This window comes from Convolutriloba macropyga, chromosome 2 (assembly GCF_964194025.1).
Source record: "Convolutriloba macropyga chromosome 2, txConMacr16.3, whole genome shotgun sequence".
In the NCBI taxonomy this organism is placed as follows: domain Eukaryota; kingdom Metazoa; phylum Xenacoelomorpha; order Acoela; family Convolutidae; genus Convolutriloba; species Convolutriloba macropyga.
The window spans coordinates 36,161,314-36,183,552 of NC_134469.1; the positions used below are offsets into that span (position 1 = coordinate 36,161,314).

Here is a 22,239-nt window from a genome sequence, read left to right on the forward strand (position 1 = left end):
AGCTTTTCCAGCTGAGCCCAGGATTTTTGGAAAAAACAGCCAGTGTGACAGTTTTTATTGCTGTTGTTGATGTTAATTCTTTTCGAATAATCATTTTACAGCAACTTATTGATTCAAGCCTATTTGAATCTGAACAGGAATTCATAAATATTTACTTTTCGTTTTTCAAACATGTAAATTCATGATTATAAACCAAATGCGCACCGCAACATTCCTGAGAACTACCCTGAGAAAGAGCATTAACAGGGGAAGACTGCAATAACAATAATAGTAGTGAGAAATGGGGGGGCACAAATTTAGGCACAATTGAACTTTTCTATAAAGTTTACAATTTTGAGCTAGAAAATATTTAGAAATGCTGTTAACTAGCTACAAACACACGTGTTATTCATTCCGTTACATATTCCTGTTATAAATAGGCTTTTTACATTTATTTACTCGAGGGGGGGGGGTCTGTCGCACAAATTTAGGCACATTTGAGTTTTTCAAATTTTACAATTTTGAGCCAGAAACTATATAGAAAGTCTGCTACCTAGCTGAAAACACATGCGTGTTATTCATTGCGTTACTTTTGTCCTCAACTTAGAATAATTTTGAGTCTCAAAAACTAAACTTGAAGTTAGCAACTTGCACGAACACGTTACAATTGGACACGGTCTTTTGGACACGTTACAATTGCGATAGAAGGTTATATCTAGTATATTCTGCGCACATTTTGGGGAGGTCTATTGCTTGCCTGTAGAGTTTTCCTTCAAAAACTTCTAGCACCTTTTCGTCAGTTTCAGTTGAACTCGTGTCTTCCAGTTCGTCTCATGAAAATTAAGGTCGCAGCAGATTAATGTTGGTAGGTTTTTGGGAATGCTTTTCAGGAGCAGGTTGAAGTCGACTATGTTGTAACGGTATGAGCTACCCTTTGGGGGGTTGTAGAACGTCAGGAGGATGATTTCAGAGTTATCAAGTTTTATTTGTTGTTGTTGTTGGGGATTTTCTTTACAGAAGGGATTTCTCCCGATCAAAACAGTTATAGAAAATTAGTCCATGTCTCTCTGCAGTGTTGACAGTCACAACAGATCTGCCACGTGCAGACGTTTTCTGGTTTGTACCGCATCATGATATCATTCCACATTTGCTTTAGAATTCTGTGTTTTAGGCCGTGTTGATTTCCGAAGTCAATGCTGTGATGAAGTCTGTTGGCTATCCTTTGGGTGCGAAAGAAGTATTCGCCGCGAGATTTTTCGAGTCGTTTTTTCGTTAAGTCAGAGTAATCGTCTCTTCTCATTGATCTGTTTCCAGGCAGCACCGGCTGTTTTGTATTTGTCGATAGATTTTGTTGAAGACTTGATAGTAGTAGAAGATCATTGAGCTGGGGGTTCAATGATCTTCTACCTAGAATTTACAGGCAACACTAGAGTCAGGCAGTTCCAACATATTTAGAGAATCAAAGGTGAAAAGGATACCCCTGGTATGTTATTGTCAGATACCGGGGTTGAATTTCAACCCCGGTATCCCTTCGGGTGAAACCTTGCATGCATTGAACTTCCCATTCAATCCCCCACGAAACGAAATTATTATTATTATGGCTTCCACAAACGTGAGGGACTGCTCCCGCAAAAATTATATAAATAGATGAATCATACCAGTTTAAGTTTGTTAAGTTTATTTCGTTTGAGGACCGACATTTTTCGCAGAGACAGATAAATGTTATGGAACACGAATTTTCGATGCTGAAATAAATATTATAGTACTTCCACATCAAGTTTAAGATTCGATTTTTGAGTCCGACTGGTTGAAAGAAATTAACATTTGAATCAATGATATTTGCTCTATATGTGATTCGATAGAAATTTGACCGCTGAAATTCTTTTTTGATTTCAGGCAACACAAACCGAAAACTTGACCGTCTTTGCACAATATTCATATGCTCGCTGATGTTGAACGCATAATAATTGTTCACCAATTTCGATAGAAAGAGAAGATCTGTTAGCACAATGTAATAGTTGAGAGGTAATAAGTTCAGGGATCTCAGTCGTTCGCAATAATCAAGGTTCGGTAGGATCCATTTCAAAACTTTTTCTTGAGATTTTTCAAGGAGTCGCATGTCAGATTTTGAAGGCATATAACAGTTAGATCCATAGATTAAGATTGGAATAAGCGTACTCTTATAAAGATTTAGTTTTGCAGTAACCGTCAGATATGATGTGTTTCTTTTAATTTGGTGGAAGAATTTGTTCGCTTTACGAGTCCGCAATTCTACATGTTCCTTCCAAGTGAGGCTGTCGTTCATAGTGATACCAAGGTCCTCCACAGTTCTCGATTGTTCCAGCAACCATTGACCCAAAACCGGACTTAATCTCGACTTGATATTGAAATTTATGTACTGACATTTCGATAAATTGAAGCTGATGTTATTTTCGTAACTCCAACGCAATATTGAATCTAGATCTTCTTTGATTCCGTGTGCGTTTTCAAGATTTTCAATATATAATAATTTGAGATCGTCAGCAAAAAGAAAGACTTTGGAGTTGAAAACAGTTTCAGGTAAGTCATTAATGAAAATAAGAAAAAGTAGGGGCCCAAGTATTGAGCCCTGAGGTACACCCGAGGTGACCGGCGAATTCTTCGATTTTAGATTTCCAATTTTCACGTATTGCAGTCTGTCGCTCAGGTAACTCTTTAAAATCAAAATCTCGAACAGCTTGCCACCTATTCCAATGCAATTGATCTTACGTAAAAGTATTCCATGATCAATTTGGTCGAAAGCTTTGGAAAAGTCAAAGAGAAGTGGGCTTTTTTCTCGATTGTTCTCAGAACAGAATTTGTATATCTTATCTAAGTAGGTTATCATTTGAAGAATAACTGATCTTCTTTCACGAAAACCGTACTGTGAGTCAGTTATGAGTCCTTTGAAAAAATTTACAATTGAGCCATACAACAATCTTTCTAGAACTTTCGAGACAATGCATAATAGTGTTACAGGACGATAATTTACAACATCTGCTTTCGATCCTTTTTTCTTGAAAATTGGGCTAACTGCTCCTATTTTCCATGCACTAGGATAGGTTCCAAGGCGCCTAAAATTTTTGAATAACTCAAAGATGGATTTCGTAAGTTCTTTTGCGCAGTTCCTGAGGACAACTGCAGGCAAGTTATCAGGCCCACATGACTTTGATACGTCTAATGACCCAAGAATTTCAACTATTGCTTCTTCCGTCACAGTAAAACTGTTCAAAATTCTATTTTCATTGAAACCGTTTTTGAAGACCGATGACACGGTGAAAACTGAACAGAAGTATTTATTAAAGAGAGAGGCTTTTTCAGCATCACAGTTTGCTACGTCTTTGTTCCATATTTAACCTGTGGCGGAACGGACGGTCCTTTTCGTAAGCTTTTAAAATAATTGTACATGGCTTGAGAATTTCGTGAGTTGAAAAGCTTTGATTCGTAATTTTTCTGGTCTAGGTCTACCGCTTCTGCTAGACTGGTTCTCGACGTTTCTATCTTGAGTCTCAACGAATCATTGTTGGCTAGAGAATTCTGTTTTCTCTGTAGCGTGTTAAGCTTTTTCATTAGATGTGATGTCGCAGGCGTGATCCGGGGTGGCAAATTGGATCTATCCTTACTCCGTCTTGGTGTGAATTTAGTGATCGCCTCGAATAACCAATGATACCACTCGCTGAGCATCCGATCGCAGTTGCTATAACAAATAGGATTAAAAGGGTCAAGACTTAGATTTTCCTTCAGACCAACGTAATCGCATTTACAGAAGCTCAAAATTTTGTGCAACTCGGTTTTCTCGTTCTTAGCAGGACTCAGGTCAAGATCTAATAATATAGGTATGTGATCAGATAAACTAAAAGTTTTGAGCAAAGAGTCGTCGCAATTGACGTCGATAACTATGCTGTCATCATTAACGAAAATTTGATCGAGTATGTTTTTACCACAAGTGGGAAAGAAAACAACGACGTCAATTGCGACGACTCTTTGCTAAAACTTTTAGTTTATCTGATCACATAGTTTATCTTTTTAGTTTATCTTTTCAATAGGTGTATACTATCAGACTATAAACAATTAATTACATCCCCTTATGGCATATTACAGTAAATGCGCGGCGGAGGGGAGGGGGGGGGGGTATACGCTATATGACAGCAAGCTGGATTGGGGCTATAGTGGTTTTCATATTTTGGAAACCTCTTATTTGCAAACAGTGATTTGGAAAAATTAATTGTAATTGCAATAATTGGCAATTAATTGATTGCAATAATTGATTGGTTACTCTATTTTAATTGCAATATTTGATTGGAACGACCCAATTAATTGCCCAATAATTGGGGAAAATTGAAGCAGCATTTTGCCAGGTCGCAAACCCGCCACTAGAGAAAAAGTTCCCAGATCACAAACTTTGGTCAGAGATCGCATGTAATTTGGTAGATTTGTGTAAAAATAGTTTTTGTCGTTGATTAAAATTGAATAATTCTGATAATATAACCGTTTGTGAACATTTTTGGGTATATCAAGGCAGAATTATCTTTAAATCTACGAAAAAAATAATTGATGGAACATCAAATTTAATTGCAATTATTGCAATAATTGATTTTTATGTTTTGCCAATTAAATTAATTTATTGCTCCTCTTTTTGTCTAGCCAATTAATTTTTCCAAATCCCTGTTTGCAAAAGCTAGGGAAATAATGGCATTAACACACTTCCTCGGGGCACTTAAGGTGTACGGTTTAAATAACACAAACGGCTTAGATAGTTTTATACACTGCAGGCGGTTTACATGGTATGAATTGCAAAATTAGAAAGCTTGAGAACAATCTGAATGCTGTGAGTGGTCAATTTTCTGCGTGACAATTGCTTTTCAATAGGTGTATACTATCAGACTATAAACAAATTAACGCTATAATTAATTGGGAACTCACCAATGGGATAAAAGTCAATGGCGCATTCGTATATTCGATCCTTCAACAAGTCCAGAACATTCATCTGCCTCATTTTCTCTTCACACAGATAACACTTTCTTGGGACGAACATGATATGGAATTTTATATGATCGGAAGACCTTTCATAGTCCCGCGTTCTCAAAATGATTTCGCTGATTAGCTGAACTGATTCCAAACTTGGCTTAGTTATGAAAACGACATTAGGCGCAACGTTCGGAACAACAGCATCTTGCTCAGCCAAAAACATTTTGACAACATTTAGCTCCTGTAGGTAGGACATTTCAACTATTAAATTAAGAGCATCACGAAGAGAGTCATCACACCATCCAAGACAGACTGTCCCGTTGAAATCTGCAAAGCATGCTGAAAATTCTTTTCTTCCTAGCTCTCTGAGAAGCTGAAGGTTGACCCTTCTACCACTCAAATGCGTCATTATTAACCTGAAGATTTCATTCTTTTTTTCTTTGAGCGATTACAGTATCTATTCTGCCCCCCCCCCCCCCCCCCAGCTTAGTGGCCATATGAAATTTACGCCCCCAGTTGTCGCACGAGCTATTTTTAGATCTATCCCCCACACCCCACCGAGCCTAATGGGCTTATAACTTTTACGCCCTCAGGCCCCCCTATATCACAAAACAATTGGCAATTAGACGGGCCAATAGATCGACACAGAACACATCATACAAAAACTGAAACAAAGCCCGCAAATTGCTGAAAACAGCCCCTAAAGCCTCTTGACGACTGTGGAGATAATAATGATAAATCAGTATTTAGGGTCAAGTCCAGGGGAGCTTTAAGTCCCTATGCAGTTCTAGTCAAAGTTGAGATTTTTAGTACTACTGCAGCTGGAACAGTCACAGATAAATCTCCAGGTACAAGGTCGTTCGGAGTCGTATTTGTAACTGAAAAATTTAAAGATGTTCATCGGCATCTCCTTGGCTGATTTCTAACTCTTCGATGCAAGTGCCAAGATGGGCACCCAGTAAATTGGCCAGTTTTGTGGCTCGCAGCCAGAAGTCACTCTCTTGTTTGCATTTTGACAAACTTCTCGTTGTGAAAGTGTTGATGTTTCTTCGGGTACACTGCTTTCCATTTCTGACTTGCTGCACGTAACGAGTCCAGTCGATGTTGTATCTTCCATTCACAATGTCCAAGAACACTAAAACAGCATTGAGCTCGTGATACAAGGAGAGAGGGGGAAGTCGCAGCCTGATAAGTCGTCCTTTGTAATTATAGTAGCCGCACGTGCCCAATACTCTATGTCTTTGGCTAATTGAGCGTGATACTTGGTTAAAATGCAAAGTTAGAAGTTTAATTGTTAAGTAGATTATGGTGAAGCAAAAATTGTTTAAATAGACTAAGATTTAATAGAGTGGTTAGCTCTGATGGTAAGTTTGGTGTTCAATGAATTAATTTCAATCCTCGCTCTGGTCGGTACCCAATATCTGTTCTATCATCGTGGTAAGTTAACCAAGTCAACAAAGATATGTCAGTTTCGTTGACTTCGCTCGAAGCCCGAGCTTTGTCTAAACACAGGTCTATTTTCTTTTCTGACACCTATCAACCTTGTATCAGCAATTAATCAGGTAATAAATCAAAATTTAAACTAAACCTTTCACCTTGAAACCCAAGGTTTTTAGTTCATCTTTTTTTATATATGTGTGCTTTTAATCAAATGTATAAACTTTCAATTCCTAAATTTCTAAAAATTGTTATTCCATTTGATCAAAAAAATTGTTGCTGGAACTGATCGATCCAGTGAATAAAATTTTTATGATTGTATTCTGCATCCAAATCTTGGAATGCTTACCGACTGAAAGTTCCTTTAGTATTATGGCGAGCACTTTGACTCTGCTTAACGTCTGATGTGGAGAAAAGGCAGCGATGGAGGTTTTCATCACGTACATTTAAGTTACTATTCATGGACCACTGATAAACCTCACGATTGAATTTTTTCAGCTAGGTTGTCCCAGTTGGTGGTAGAATGCGTCGCTTAAAAGGTTAACACTACTTCCGCTATTATCAGGCCATTATCAGTTTGTCTTTCAACATTATTTTGGCAAACACGGCCTCCGCTTGGCTGTTTCCGCCGCGCAAAGTTTTTACGCAGCTAGCTGAAAATGAAGCCCTGCCATCTTCAGCTAATTCTCGTTTAAATACGGGCAATTTCGTTTGAAATGATTTGGACTCCCACATTCAAAACAATTTTTGCATTCCTTTGATGCATGACTTCGCTGACCCCAACGGCGACATTTTTCTCTCTCAGAACTCACCTCTGTCTTTGACTGCTCGGTACGACTCTCGTGCGACAAATCTTGGCTTCTGTTCTCGCCTCCTGTTGTTTTCCGATTGCGCTCTACTGTCGCAAATGGTTCGTCTATTATCAGCGCTGCTTCTGTTATAGCTATTATAGTTTCTGTTTCTGTCTCCGGTTTCTCTTGAACTACGCTCACTTCCGCGCATAAACTCTTTTGGCCTCGCTCCTTTCGATGAAAACTTTTGATTATCTTGCCTGTTAGATTGTTAGACTGCAGTGTTCGCAGCAGATCGTTAATCAAAATAACTAGTTGAATGTTTTCATTCGACTGGATGGCAGAAACCAGCGGCTCATTATCCTCTTCCCCAATTCTCGTGACTTCTTCAATATGTAGTGCTCTTTCTAAAGCTTTGTCTAAGATTATATCCGCGTCACCCAAGTTCTTTCTCGGATTGAGTCGCACTTGGCTATTTTCTATGTCTTCGAGGAATCGCCTCAAAATGAGATGTTCTCTTATCTCATTAGACTCCTAGGGTATGCTTTCAAGGCTATAGTTTGCAAAGCACCGAGAAAATCTGTTAATTTTTCAACCGGCTGCTGGACTCTCCTAGCTAGCCTCCAACGGAAAACTAGGTTTCACATTTTCATTTTGTCTGAAAGCTTTTACGGTCTGATCATAGCTCTTCCTTGTGTCCTCCGAAAGTGTATGATAGAAATCAATAGCCGACTTTTGTAGCCTTATTGCAAAATAATGCGGCCGTTGATGAATTTCGGTTTCGGCGCCGTTTACTGTTTCCTTTCTTTGTGCCAGTTCTGAAGTTGTGACAAGAGCTCGCAAGGTGTAATTTAACTTTCAAAATCATTCCAACCTGTAAAAACCTCCGGTAACAGCGTTTTTGAGGAGTGCCGCAAAATCAGTGTTTTATATAAAAGCTGCTGTTTTTAAAATTTTTTCAAAAATTATGTTCGAAACTCGAACTACTTTTGGACACTCTAACTCAGCAGCTTTTAAATCTTATTGACACTGTACTTTTTTCTCGAAAAAACTCATAAAACTTGATTTTCAAAGGTGTATTTTCAGTAAAATTATCTCGGACTCAAATTCGCTTGATTTTGAACGCTTTTTTATTATAAAAAACATGTACGAACCAATTTACGATATTCGAAATTTTAGGGAGTACTCACTTGAAAGTTCGAAGATGGCAGTGCTCCTTGTCGAATCTCGACACCAGTTCAAAATTATTCTTTCGGTTAGTGACGTTAAGAAATCAGACTCGCGTCAAAAGTTGATTTTCAAAGAAAACTAGATTTCTTTTAGAAATCAGTACAACGCTCATCATTATAGCGTGGCGGTTTTCTATTTACATTAAATGCATGTTTCTAACTCTTCGATGCAAGTGCCAAGATGGGCACCCAGTAAATTGGCCAGTTTTGTGGCTCGCAGCCAGAAGTCACTCTCTTGTTTGCATTTTGACAAACTTCTCGTTGTGAAAGTTTTGATGTTTCTTCGGGTACACTGCTTTCCATTTCTGAGTTGCTGCACGTAACGAGTCCAGTCGATGTTGTATCTTCCATTCACAATGTCCAAAAACACTAAAACAGCATTGAGCTCGTGATACAAGGAGAGAGGGGGAAGTCGCAGCCTGGTAAGTCGTCCTTTGTACTTATAGTAGCCGCACGTGCTCAATACTCTATGTCTTTGGCTAATTGAGCGTGATACCTGGTTAAAATGCAAAAGTAGAAATTAAATTGTTAAATAGGTTATGGTGAAGAAAAGTTGGTATAAATAGAACAAGATTTACTAGAGTGGTTAGCTCTGATGGAATATTTGGTGTTCAATGAATTAATTTTAATCCTCGCTCTGGTCGGTACCCAATATCGGTTCTATCATCGTGGTAAATTAACCAAATCAACAAAGTATGTCAGTTTCGTTGATTTCACTCGAAGCCCGAGCTTTGTCTAAACACAGGTCTATTTTCTTTTCTGACACCTATCAACCTTGTATCAGCAATTAATCAGGTAATAAATCAAAATATAAACTAAACCTTTAACCTTGAAACCCAAGGTTTTTAGTTCATCTTTTTTTATATATGTGTGCTTTTAATCAAATGTATAAACTTTCAATTCCTAAATTCCTAAAAATTGTTATTCCATTTGATCAAAAAAATTGTTGCTGAAACTGATCGTTCCAGTGAATAATATTTTCATGATTGTATTCTCCATCCAAATCTTGGAATGCTTACCGACTGATAATTCCTTTAGTATTATGGCGAGCACTTTGACTCTGCTTAACGTCTGATGTGGAGAAAAGGCAGCGATGGAGGTTTTCATCACTTACATTTAAGTTACTATTCATGGACCACTGATAAACCTCACGATTGAATTTTTTCAGCTAGGCTGTTCCAGTTGGTGGTAGAATGCGTCGCTTAAAAGATTAACACTACTTCCGCTATCAATTAAGGCCATTATCAGTTTGTCTTTTAACATTATTTTGGCAAACACGGCCTCCGCTTGGCTGTTTCCGCCGCGCAAAGTTTTTACGCAGCTAGCTGAAAATGAAGCCCTGCCATCTTCAGCTAATTTTCGTTTAAATACGGGCAATTTCGTTTGAAATGATTTGGACTCCCACATTCAAAACAATTTTTGCTTTCCTTTGATGCATGACTTCGCTGACCCCAACGGCGACATTTTTCTCTCTCAGAACTCACCTCTGTCTTTGACTGCTCGGTACGACTCTCGTGCGACAAATCTTGGCTTCTGTTCTCGCCTCCTGTTGTTTTCCGATTGCGCTCTACTGTCGCAAATGGTTCGTCTATTATCAGCGCTGCTTCTGTTATAGCTATTATAGTTACTATTTCTGTCTCCGGTTTCTCTCGAACTACGCTCACTTCCGCGCATAAATTCTTTTGGCCTCGCTCCTTTCGATGAAAACTTTTGATTATCTTGCCTGTTAGATTGTTAGACTGCAGTGTTCGCAGCAGATCGTTAATCAAAATAACTAGTTGAATGTTTTCATTCGACTGGATGGCAGAAACCAGCGGCTCGTTATCCTCTTCCCCAATTCTCGTGACTTATTCAATATGTAGTGCTCTTTCTAAAGCTTTGTCTAAGATCATATCCGCGTCACCCAAGCTCTTTCTCGGATTGAGTCGCACTTGGCTATTTTCTATGTCTTAGAGGAATCGCCTCAAAATGAGATGTTCTCTTATCTCATTAGACTCCTAGGCTATGCTTTCAAGGCTATAGTTTGCAAAGCACCGAGAAAATCTGTTAATTTTTCAACCGGCTGCTGGACTCTCCTAGCTAGCCTCCAACGGAAAACTAGGTTTCTCATTTTAATTTTGTCTGAAAACTTTTACGGTCTCATCATAGCTCTTGCTAGTGTCCTCCGAAAGTGTATGATAGAAATCAATAGCCAACTTTTGTAGCCTTATTGCAAAATAATGCGGCCGTTGATGAATTTCGGTTTCGGCGCCGTTTACTGTTTCCTTTCTTTGTGCCACTTCTGAAGTTGTGACAAGAGCTCGCAGTGTGTAATTTAACTTTCAAAATCATTCCGACCTGTAAAAACCTCCGGTAACAGCGTTTTTGAGGAGTGCCGCAAAATCAGTGTTTTATATAAAAGCTGCTGTTTTTAAAATTTTTTCAAAAATTATGTTCGAAACTTGAACTACTTTTGGACACTCTAACTCAGCAGCTTTAAAATCTTATTGACACTGTACTTTTTTCTCGAAAAAACTCATAAAACTTGATTTTCAAAGGTGTATTTTCAGTAAAATTATGTCGGACTCAAATTCGCTTGATTTTGAACGCTTTTTTATTATAAAAAAACATGTACGAACCAATTTACGATATTCGAAACTTTAGGGAGTACTCACTTGAAAGTTCGAAGATGGCAGTGCTCCTTGTCGAATCTCGACACCAGTTCAAAATTATTCTTTCGGTTAGTGACGTTAAGAAATCAGACTCGCGTCAAAAGTTGATTTTCAAAGAAAACTAGATTTCTTTTAGAAATCAGTACAACGCTCATCATTATAGCGTGGCGGTTTTCTATTTACATTAAATGCATGTTTTTAACTCTTCAATGCAAGTGCCAAGATGGGCACCCAGTAAATTGGCCAGTTTTGTGGCTCGCAGCCAGAAGTCACTTTCTTGTTTGCATTTTGACAAACTTCTCGTTGTGAAAGTTTTGATGTTTCTTCGGGTACACTGCTTTCCATTTCTGACTTGCTGCACGTAACGAGTCAAGTCGATGTTGTATCTTCCATTCACAATGTCCAAGAACACTAAAACAGCATTGAGCTCGTGATACAAGGAGAGAGGAGGAAGTCGCAGCCTGGTAAGTCGTCCTTTATAATTATAGTAGCCGCACGTGCTCAATACTCTATGTCTTTGGCTAATTGAGCGTGATACCTGGTTAAAATGCAAAAGTAGAAATTAAATTGTTAAATAGGTTATGGTGAAGAAAAGTTGGTATAAATAGAACAAGATTTACTAGAGTGGTTAGCTCTGATGGAATATTTGGTGTTCAATGAATTAATTTTAATCCTCGCTCTGGTCGGTACCCAATATCGGTTCTATCATCGTGGTAAATTAACCAAATCAACGAAGGTATGTCAGTTTCGTTGATTTCACTCGAAGCCCGAGCTTTGTCTAAACACAGGTCTATTTTCTTTTCTGACACCTATCAACCTTGTATCAGCAATTAATCAGGTAATAAATCAAAACTTAAACTAAACCTTTAACCTTGAAACCCAAGGTTTTCAGTTCATCTTTTTTTTATTTATGTGTGCTTTTAATCAAATGTATAAACTTTTAATTCCTAAATTCCTAAAAATTGTTATTCCATTTGATAAAAAAAAATGGTTGCTGAAACTGATCGTTCCAGTGAATAATATTTTCATGATTGTATTCTCCATCCAATTTTTGGAATGCTTACCGACTGATAATTCCTTTAGTATTATGGCGAGCACTTTGACTCTGCTTAACGTCTGATGTGGAGAAAAGGCAGCGATGGAGGTTTTCATCACTTACATTTAAGTTACTATTCATGGACCACTGATAAACCTCACGATTGAATTTTTTCAACTAGGTTGTTCCAGTTGGTGGTAGAATGCGTCGCTTAAAGGATTAACACTACTTCCGCTATCAATTAAGGCCATTATCAGTTTGTCTTTTAACATTATTTTGGCAAACACGGCCTCCGCTTGGCTGTTTCCGCCACACAAAGTTTTTACGCAGCTAGCTGAAAATGAAGCCCTGCCATCATCAGCTAATTCTCGTTTAAATACGAGCATAATCGTTTGAAATGATTTGGACTCCCACATTCAAAACAATTTTTGCATTCCTTTGATGCATGACTTCGCTGACCCCAACGGCGACATTTTTCTCTCTCAGAACTCAACTCTGTCTTTGACTGCTCGGTACGACTCCCGTGCGACCAATCTTGGCTTCTGTTCTCGCCTCCTGTTGTTTTCCGATTGCGCTCTACTGTCGCAAATGGTTCGTCTATTATCAGCGCTGCTTCTGTTATAGCTATTATTGTTTCTATTTCTGTCTCCGGTTTCTCTTGAACTACGCTCACTTCCGCGAATAAACTCTTTTGGCCTCGCTCCTTTCGATGAAAACTTTTGATTATCTTCCCTGTTAGATTGGTTAGTCTGCAGTGTTCGCAGCAGATCGTTAATCAAATTAACTAGTTGAATGTTTTCATTCGACTGGATGGCAGAAACCAGCGGCTCGTTATCCTCTTCCCCAATTCTCGTGACTTATTCAATATGTAGTGCTCTTTCTAAAGCTTTGTCTAAGATCATATCCGCGTCACCCAAGCTCTTTCTCGGATTGAGTCGCACTTGGCTATTTTCTATGTCTTAGAGGAATCGCCTCAAAATGAGATGTTCTCTTATCTCATTAGACACCTAGGCTATGCTTTCAAGGCTATAGTTTGCAAAGCACCGAGAAAATCTGTTAATTTTTCAACCGGCTGCTGGACTCTCCTAGCTAGCCTCCAACGGAAAACTAGGTTTCTCATTTTAATTTTGTCTGAAAACTTTTACGGTCTCATCATAGCTCTTGCTAGTGTCCTCCGAAAGTGTATGATAGAAATCAATAGCCAACTTTTGTAGCCTTATTGCAAAATAATGCGGCCGTTGATGAATTTCGGTTTCGGCGCCGTTTACTGTTTCCTTTCTTTGCCACTTCTGAAGTTGTGACAAGAGCTCGCAGTGTGTAATATAATTTTCAAAATCATTACGACCTGTAAAAGCCTCCGGTAACAGCGTTTTTGAGGAAAGCCGCAAAATCAGCGTTTTATATAAAATCTGCTGTTTTTTTTGAAATTTCTTCAATAATTATGTTCGAAACTCGAACTACTTTCGGACACTCTAACTCAGCAGCTTTTGAATCTTATTGACACTGTACTTTTTTCTTGAAAAAACTCATAAAACTTGATTTTCAAAGGTGTATTTTCAATAAAATAATGTCGGACTCAAATTCGCTTGATTTTGAACGCTTTTTTATTATCAAAAAAACATGTACGAACCGATTTACGATATTCGAAATTTTAGGGAGTACTTACTTGAAAGTTCGAAGATGGCAGTGCTCCTTGTCGAATCTCGACAACAGTTCAAAATTATTCTTTCGGTTAATGACGTTAAGAAATCAGACTCGCGTCAAAAGTTGATTTTCAAAGAAAACTAGATTTCTTTTAGAAATCAGTACAACGCTCATCATTACAGCGCGGCGGTTTTCTATTTACTTGAATGCATGTTTCTAACTCTTCGATGCAAGTGCCAAGATGGGCACCCAGTAAATTGGCCAGTTTTGTGGCTCGCAGCCAGAAGTCACTCTCTTGTTTGCATTTTGACAAACTTCTCGTTATGAAAGTTTTGATGTTTCTTCGGGTATACTGCTTTCCTTTTCTGACTTGCTGCACGTAACGAGTCCAGTCGATGTTGTATCTTCCATTCACAATGTTCAAGAACACTAAAACAGCATTGAGTTCGGGATACAACGAGAGAGGGAGAAGTCGCAGCCTGGTAAGTCGTCCTTTGTAATTATAGTAGCCGCACGTGCGCAATACACTATGTCTTTGGCTTATTGAGCGTGGTACTTGGTTAAAATGCCAAATTAGAAAATAAATTGTTAAATAGGTTATGGTGAAGAAAAGTTGGTATAAAAAGAATGAGATTTACTAGAGTGGTTAGCTCTGATGGAATATTTGGTGTTCAGTGAATGAATTTCAATCTTCGCTTTGGTTGGTACCCAGTATTGGTTCTATCATCGTGGTAAATTAACCAGGTCAACAAAGATCTGTCAGTTTCGTTAATTTTTCTCGAAGCCCGAGCTTTGTCTAATCACAGGTCTATTTTCTTTTCTGACACCTATCAACCTTGTCTCAGCCATAAATCTGGTAACAAATCAAGTTTTAAACTAAATTTTATCTTGAAACCCGTTTTTTAGTACATCTTTTTTTATTTACGTAGTCACTCACGTAATCCACTTGACTAGTTCAAAAAATCTACGCTGTCACTCTGTGCTGAAACTTCTCGTTCAGCTGCAGGTCACATTTAGATGGTTTCCAGAGAAAATGCCCGTATGAGATTAAAGGAACTATGTAACTACGATACAACTGTTTTTTCGACAGCCAACTCGTATGGTTGAAATATTCCGTTTGATCATTTGAAACGCTTAAGTAGCTTTACCGGAACGTCTCACAACCTGACAAGACCATGTCAGATTCCTCGAGATCATGACGCCAAGACCTTTCTCTACATCAGAGTGGCCGAGGTACCTGTCGTTCATTTTGAGCTTAATTTGTTTGTTGAAACAAATAATTTTGCTTTTACCGGTGTTCAACATCACCATGATAGCTCCACCTGCTCACGTTGGTTGCATCAATTTGCAAAGTGACTGCGTTATTGTCAACAATTTTGTAGTCGTCAGTGTAGCCGAACCATTCGTCAGTGTAGCGGAAGAGCGTTCATGTAGAAATTGAATAACGGCGGTTCTAGTAAGACCCTAAATGTACTCCACTATGGACAATTAGCTCAGACGAGACCGCATTTCCGACGTGTACACTTAGTTTTATATCTGTCAATTAACTTTCGAGAAGCCTTAACGCATTGCCTCGGATGCCACTGACAAATAGTTTGTCTATTAGGCGTTGGTGGCAGACTTTACCAAAGGCTTTTTGAAAGTCCAAATATATTAACGACAGAGTCTCACTGTTATAGTTGTCGTATTTCGCTAAGGGACATGATCATTTGATTGACTATGGATCTGTCCTTTGTGAATCCATACTGCTGTGGAGCGATTGTGCTCTCGAAAATTGTATTTTTTTTACAGAAAAAAAGAGCTACCCGAACAATTTAGAAGAAAGACAAATCAGAAGAGTGATTGGTCTATAACTGGCCACTGATTGTCTTTATTTTTAAAAATACGTTCTTTTTTGTCAAAATACATTCTAATTATTTAAAAAAACACCGAGGCTGACCGATAGATCGACACAGAACAGATCACACAAAAACTGAACCATGGCCCACAAAATTCTGAAAACAGCCCTCTAAAGGCTCTTGACGACTATGGCGACTTTTTCTTTTTCTTTTTCAAAACAAATTTTTATTAATTACTTCAGCCCAATAATTTTAGCCCATTTGCTGTGATAAACTTATTAAAAAGATATAATATGTTTCGACGTAATTGCATAATTGGGCTAAAAGCTGAGCTCTTACACATGACAATTCGATTTGAAGCGAGATTTCAGGGCAATTGCAATAGGACCATCAAACGTTTTTGTTAGAGCCCGCTACTTTACTTCATGTTTAGTCAAAAGTTTCTGTTTTCTACTTTGTATTCTCTTCTCTGAGTTGGCCTAATTCAAAGCAATTTTGAAAAATTTAAACTGATTAGCGCGTTTTCAAGCGCGTTTTCTCAAGCGCTTCTTTAAACTCACGTATTCAACTAGCAAAATGTCTTACGGACAAATTTATTAAGATAATGGTATCCTCCAACGCTCACAAATGGATTCTGTCAATTGCGTCAATTGTATGCTTTCTAAGCAAACCTGAAAAGGTTGAGCAGAAAACAGCTGGCTTGCGCTCAGTCAAAAATCAGACGATTAAAGCTAAAATGTTACGCTCCCTGAGGTCGATCATAGACAATATACCGCCAATAATAAAATCAACAAAATTGTTCAACGTGCTGTTTGAAAGCCAAGGAATTTGCTTGGTTGTTAATCGTTGTTAAAAAAGCATTGTTATTTTAACTGTATTCAAAACTTCTCAGAATTAGACTCAAAGACAAGTTTATGTACTTTGTAAATGATTTTATTTGATTGTTAAACTTGACGGTAAACGCAAAGTTCAAAAATTTTCGTTTTTTAAATCAATTTAGTTTTCAATTGAGAATTCTTTCTTCTCCAGCTCTGACTCGTAAGAATTTATTGTGCGAAAACTATTTTGAAAACATTCGTAGGATGATTCAAAGTTACCGTTAATTAATTCCCACAATATTTGTAATTCTGTATAGAATTGACGCCCAAATTGTTGAATTTTTTTGGTGCATCTCAGAAAAACATTGTGCTTCAACGTGCTATTTGATAACCAAGGAATTTGCTTGGTTGTTATTCGTTGTTAAAAAATTGTTGTTATTGTAACTATATAAAAAACTTCTCAAAATTAACCTCAAAGACAATTTTGTATACTTTGTAAATGATTTTTTTGATTGTCAATTGTGACGATGAACGCAAAGTTTAAAAAGATTCGTTTTTTAAGTCAATTTTAATTTTAAATAAGAATTCTTTCTTCTCCAGCTCTGAATCGTAAAAACTTATTGTCAGGAAAGTTTTTTGAAGGATGATTCACTGTCACCGTTAATTAATTCCCACAATATTTGTATTTCTGTATGGAAATGGCGGCAAAATTCTTGATCTTTCTTCGTGCATTTCGGAAAAAAATTGTGCTTCAATTGTTTTGTTAGACACTCCAAAAGGTAGTGTTATTTAAAATGAATCGGATAATCGTCTGTGAAATAACTGTGACTCAAAAAACAAACTTCATTTTAACTGTTTTGTCTATGCTTAGTGCTCACCTTTTTCCATTTAACCATTGAAAAATTTTACGTAGGTCTTCTTCATTTTTATCTCAGAGGCTGGCGAATTGCTGTAACACTTGTATCGTCTGCAAACGTTTAGACTTCAAAGCTGTTGCAAAGATAGAGAGAGAGAGTTCCTTCAATTATTTAAGGAAGAGAAGGGGATGTCAGATTGAGTCCTGTTGCATTCCACAACTAATCGGATGCCATGCTGATGATATGCCAAACTTCAACGCGGTACTTACTATCAGCAAGAAATGACTTTAATCAACTGGAACGTGGTCCTCTTACTGCGTAACATTCTTACTTATTTAACAGAATTTCATGGTCAACCATATCGATGGCCTTTTTTATATCAATCAAGAAAATTACTACTTCTCGTTTATAGTTTGATCTAAATTTGTTGGTAATTCAAGCTACCGCGTTAATCGTACTGCTTTTTGCTCTTAATCCATATTGTTTGCAAGCACAATCAAAGTTTTACGAAAAAATTTAAGCTCCTCTCTTCAATGCCGTCTCAAAATTTTAACAGAAGACGATTTAAATGGATAACTGATATCGCAAGTACAGCCGTTTTTAAACAATGGAGAAAATTTAGCACGCGCTATAATTGAAGGAAATTTAGTTTGTTCGCATTTTTGGTTAACAAGAGCAGCTAGCACAGGCGTTAGTCCAAACGTCTCTATTAGCATGTCGCTTATGAAGGCATCGCTCGAGCTATTTTTGTTATCAATTGCATTAATAGGATCAGAAATCTCTGTTTCTGTCACTTCGAACAAAAAAAATCTCACTTTCAGACACAAATTTTTTATTTTACCGTTTTTAACATTCTTTTGAATCTCATTACCGATATTCGCAAATTTGATGTTAATTTTTCAACAAATTTTTGCTGGTAGATCAGTGGCGGTCTTTCAGCTTAGAAGTGATTTTAGATTAATTATTGATAACTCTATTTTCACTTAATATTTTAAAAATTGTCTTCCGTTTCCAATGTTTCGATTAAATCTATCTCTGTATTAAATCTGCTCAGTCTTAGTAATCAGAGCAGCTAAGGTTGCCCACAGATGTTTAAAAGTATATAAGTACAAAATTGACATAATGGTACCCCTCAGCGCTAACAAATGGATTTTTTTAATTGCGTCAAAAGTGTGCTTTCTAAGCCAACTTGAAAGGTCTGAGCAGAAAACAGCTAGCTTGAGCACAGTAAAAAGTCACAAGATTAGAGCTAAAAAAGTAACGCTCCCCGAGATCAATCATAGACAATTCAACAACGATAATAGAATCAAGTAAATTGAACAACGTGCTGTTTGATAATCAAGGAACTTGATAAAATTGTTTAGTATTGCCAGTTCTGATTGGTTCAAAATTATTGTCAGGAAAATATTTTGAAAACATTCACATGATGATTCAATATCGCCGTAATTTAACTTCTACATTGTTTGTTTTTCGCTAAAGAATTAACTACAAAATTTTGAAGTTTTTTCAGTGCATTTCACAAAAACTTGTGTCTCTACAATGTTTTGTTAGTTTATGATTCTCTAAACTGTAGTACAATTTAAAAGGACTCAAATATTCCTCTGTTAAATTATTATGATACAAAAAATTTTACTTTCTGCTTGGTTTAAACTTAGCGATAACCTTTTATCATTTATATAAGGAAATTTTTTTAGATCCTCTTCAATTTCATTTCGCAGGCAGGCTAATGATGATAAACTTGTATTATCGGCAAATATATAGATTAGGAAGCGGTTACAAAGATAAACCAAAGCTCATTTTTTTACATAAGACGAAAAATGGATCTCATATTGAGCCCTGTGGCACTCCCCAATTAATCGGATGTCATGTTAATGATATGCCACAAACTTCAACGCGATACTTTCTATCACTAAGATATGGCCTGAATCAAATGGAACGTGGTCCTCCAATTAAAAAAGTACTACTTTTCGTTTACAGTTTGATCTAAATTTGTTCGTAATGCAAGCTACCGCGTTATACGTACTGTTTTTTCCTATAAATCCATACTGTTTTCAATCACAATCAAATTTTTACAAAAAAATTTAAGCTCCTCTCTTCAATGCTTTCTCAAAAATTTTTTCCGAAAATTTTCATTAACGATTTAAATTGATAATTGATATCACAAGTACAGCCGTTTCTAAACAATGGAAAAAATTTTGCACGCGGTGTACTTGAAGAAAATTTACTTTGTTTGAATTATTGGTTAAAAAGAGCAGCTAGCACAGGCGTTAGCCCAAACGTCTCTACTAGCATGTTGCGTATGAAATCATCGCTCAAGCAATCGAGCAATTTTTGTTATCAATCGCATTAATAGGATCAGAAATGTCTGTTTCTGTCACTTCGAACAAAAAAAGACTGATTTTCAGAGGCAATTTTTTTATTTCACCATTTTTAACACTCTTTTGAATCTCATTACCGATATTCGCAAAATTCATGTTGGCTTTTCCAGCTTTTTTTGCCTGTAGATCAGTGCCGTTTGAGTCTCTCAGCTTGGAAGCAATAGCAGATTTATTATTGATACCTCTATTATCGTTTAATAGTTTAAACACTTGTCTTCAGTTTCCAAAGCTCTGATTAAATCTAAGTCTGTAATAGTTCTGCTTATTCTAAGTAATCAGAGCAGTTAATTTTGCCCACAGATCATTAAAAGTATACGAAAAATAAATTGACCACATAATGGTACCCTCCAGCGCTGACAAATATATTCTGTTAATTGCGTCAATAGTGTGCTTTCTAAGCCAAACTGAAAGGGCTGAGCAGAAAACAGCTAGCTTTAGCTCAGTCAAAAATCAAAAACTAGAGCAAAAAAGGTCACGATCCCCAATTTTGATCATAGACAACTTAACGCCCATAAAAAAATCAGCGAAATTGAAAAACGTGCTGTTTGTTAATCAAGGAATTTGCTTAACTTGTTTAATATTGCCAGTTCTGATTGGTGCAAATTTTTTGACAGAAAAGTATTGTGAAAACATTCATATGATGATTAAATGTCACCGTTAATTAACTCATTCAATGCTTGTTTTTTGGTATAAAATTGACGGCAAAATTCTTAAATTTTTTTCAGCGGCTCCCACGAAAACTTATGTCTCTATATTGTTTTGTTTGTTTATGATTCTCCAAATTGTAGTAAAATTCAAAACGAATCATTTAACTGTCTGTAAAAATATTGCGATCAAAAAATATTACTTTAACTGTTTTGTCTAATCTCAGTGCTATCCTATTATCATTTAGACTTTAAAAAATTATACGTAGGTGCTCTTCAATTTCATTTTGAAGGCAGGCAAATGATGTTACACCTGTAGCATCTGCACACCTATATAGATTTGGAAGCTGTTACATAGATAAAGAAGGGTCATTGATTTATATAAGGAAGAGAAAGGTATCTAAAAATGAGCCCAGTTGTACTCCAAAATTAATCGGAGGCCATGTTGATAATATGCCACAATCTTCAACTCAATACTATTTATCATTAAGTTATGACTTGAATCAAATGCAACGTTCTAATTTAAGAAACAGAATTTCAAGGCCAACAGTGTCAAAGGTTGTTTTTAAATCAATTGAGAATGTTAGTAAATCTCGTTCAAAGTCTTTTGGCAATGGAAGCTACCGCGTTAATCTTACTGTGTTCTGCTCTAAATGATCATTTTTTTGGAATCTGACTGTCAAAATTTTTCAAGATAACGATAAACTCATCTATACTATGTCTTCTCAGAAATTTTGATGAAAACTTTCGATAACGATTTAAACGAATAATTGATACCAAAATTACAGCAGTTTTAAAACATTGGAAGAAGCTTTGCACTCAGGATAGAAATTTACTTCGTTCGAAAGGCTCGTTAACAGGAGCAGCCAGCAGAGGTGATATTTTAGACGTCTCTACTAGCACGTTGCTTTTGAAATCTTTCCCGGGCTATATTTGTTATCAACTGAGTTAATAACATCAGAACTTTCTGTTTCTGTGACTTCCAACAAAAACATGGAACAATTCTTAGAACAAATGTTTTTGATTCACCATTTTTTAGACTGTTTGAATCTCATAACCAATATTTGTAAAGTGCATGTTGATTTATACAAAACGTTCATTCGATGGTAGATCACATTCGTTTGAGTCTTTCAGCTTGGAAGCGATTGCAGATTTATTCTTGACACCTTTATTAGAATAAATGCTTAGATTAAACTTATCTCTTCAATAATTTTAGTTAGCTTCAATAATCAGGAAAATATTGTTGCCCACAGCTGTTCAAGAGTATATATATCTGCTTTTAGTTGAGATGTATTCCATTACCTATGTGCTTTGTTTCTTTTTTTTTCAAGATTTAGCACTGCTTTTTGAACAAGCTATTTCTTTAATTTGTTTAACATTGCCGTTGATTTGCGCAAGAGTTTCGCCAGGAAAATATTTCGCTAACATTCAAAAGATGGTTTTATGACGCCGTTAATTATTTACCACAACGTCTTCATATCGGTATGAAGTTGACGAGAACAGTCTTGAATTTTTGTATTGCATTTCGGAGAATTGGTGTCTACAAAGTGTTTTGTTAGTTTATGATTAACCAAACCAAAGTACATTTTGAAATTGATCAGATAACGGTCTGTAAAATCGTTCTGATGAACAAAAACGGATTTGAATTGCGTTGTCTCAGTTTAGTGCTAATTTTTTAGCATTAAGCCATTGACAAAATTTATTTAGGTCGCCTTTCTCTTCATTTCAGGCAAATGATGTTACGCTTGTATCATATGCAAACAGGTAGATTTCAGAACTGGTAAAAAGAAAAAGAGGATCCATTTTTTATTTGAGGAACAGGAAGAGGTCTAAAATTGAGCCCTTTGCACTCTACAATTGAACGGAGGCCATGTTGATGATATGCCACAAACTTCAACTTGATGCTTTCTATCATTAAGATATCACAGGAATCAGATTCAACGTGATGCTT

The 22,239-nt window shown here is 36.8% G+C and overlaps 2 protein-coding genes across 2 annotated transcripts in view; both read right to left on the minus strand.

Moving 5' to 3' along the window:
- LOC142358626 (vacuolar protein sorting-associated protein 33A-like) overlaps positions 1 to 5,405 on the minus strand; it is a 45,976-nt gene extending 40,571 nt beyond the window's left edge. The window contains exon 1 of the mRNA XM_075410083.1: positions 4,921 to 5,405. Within this exon, the coding sequence (XP_075266198.1) occupies positions 4,921 to 5,374 (454 nt within the window). The 5' untranslated portion in view covers positions 5,375 to 5,405. The remainder of the gene's footprint in view (positions 1 to 4,920) is intronic.
- Positions 5,406 to 5,570: 165 nt separating this feature from the next.
- Positions 5,571 to 6,880, minus strand: LOC142335250 (uncharacterized). The gene is made up of 2 exons (XM_075383671.1): positions 6,752 to 6,880; positions 5,571 to 6,100 (listed from the first exon to the last, which is right to left on the minus strand). The coding sequence occupies exons 1-2, from the start codon at positions 6,846 to 6,848 to the stop codon at positions 5,853 to 5,855; spliced, it is 345 nt and encodes a 114-aa protein (XP_075239786.1). The 5' UTR covers positions 6,849 to 6,880; the 3' UTR covers positions 5,571 to 5,852.
- Between the last annotated feature and the right edge of the window lie 15,359 nt (positions 6,881 to 22,239).

Excerpts from the sequence above, each read along its gene's own strand:
- LOC142335250 (XM_075383671.1), bottom strand. The coding sequence starts at position 6,848 with ATGTACGTGATGAAAACCTCCATCGCTGCCTTTTCTCCACATCAGACG. Across the intron at positions 6,101-6,751 it reads ACTAAAGGAACTTTCAGTCG|TGTTCTTGGACATTGTGAAT; the intron begins GTAAGCATTCCA and ends ATGCTGTTTTAG.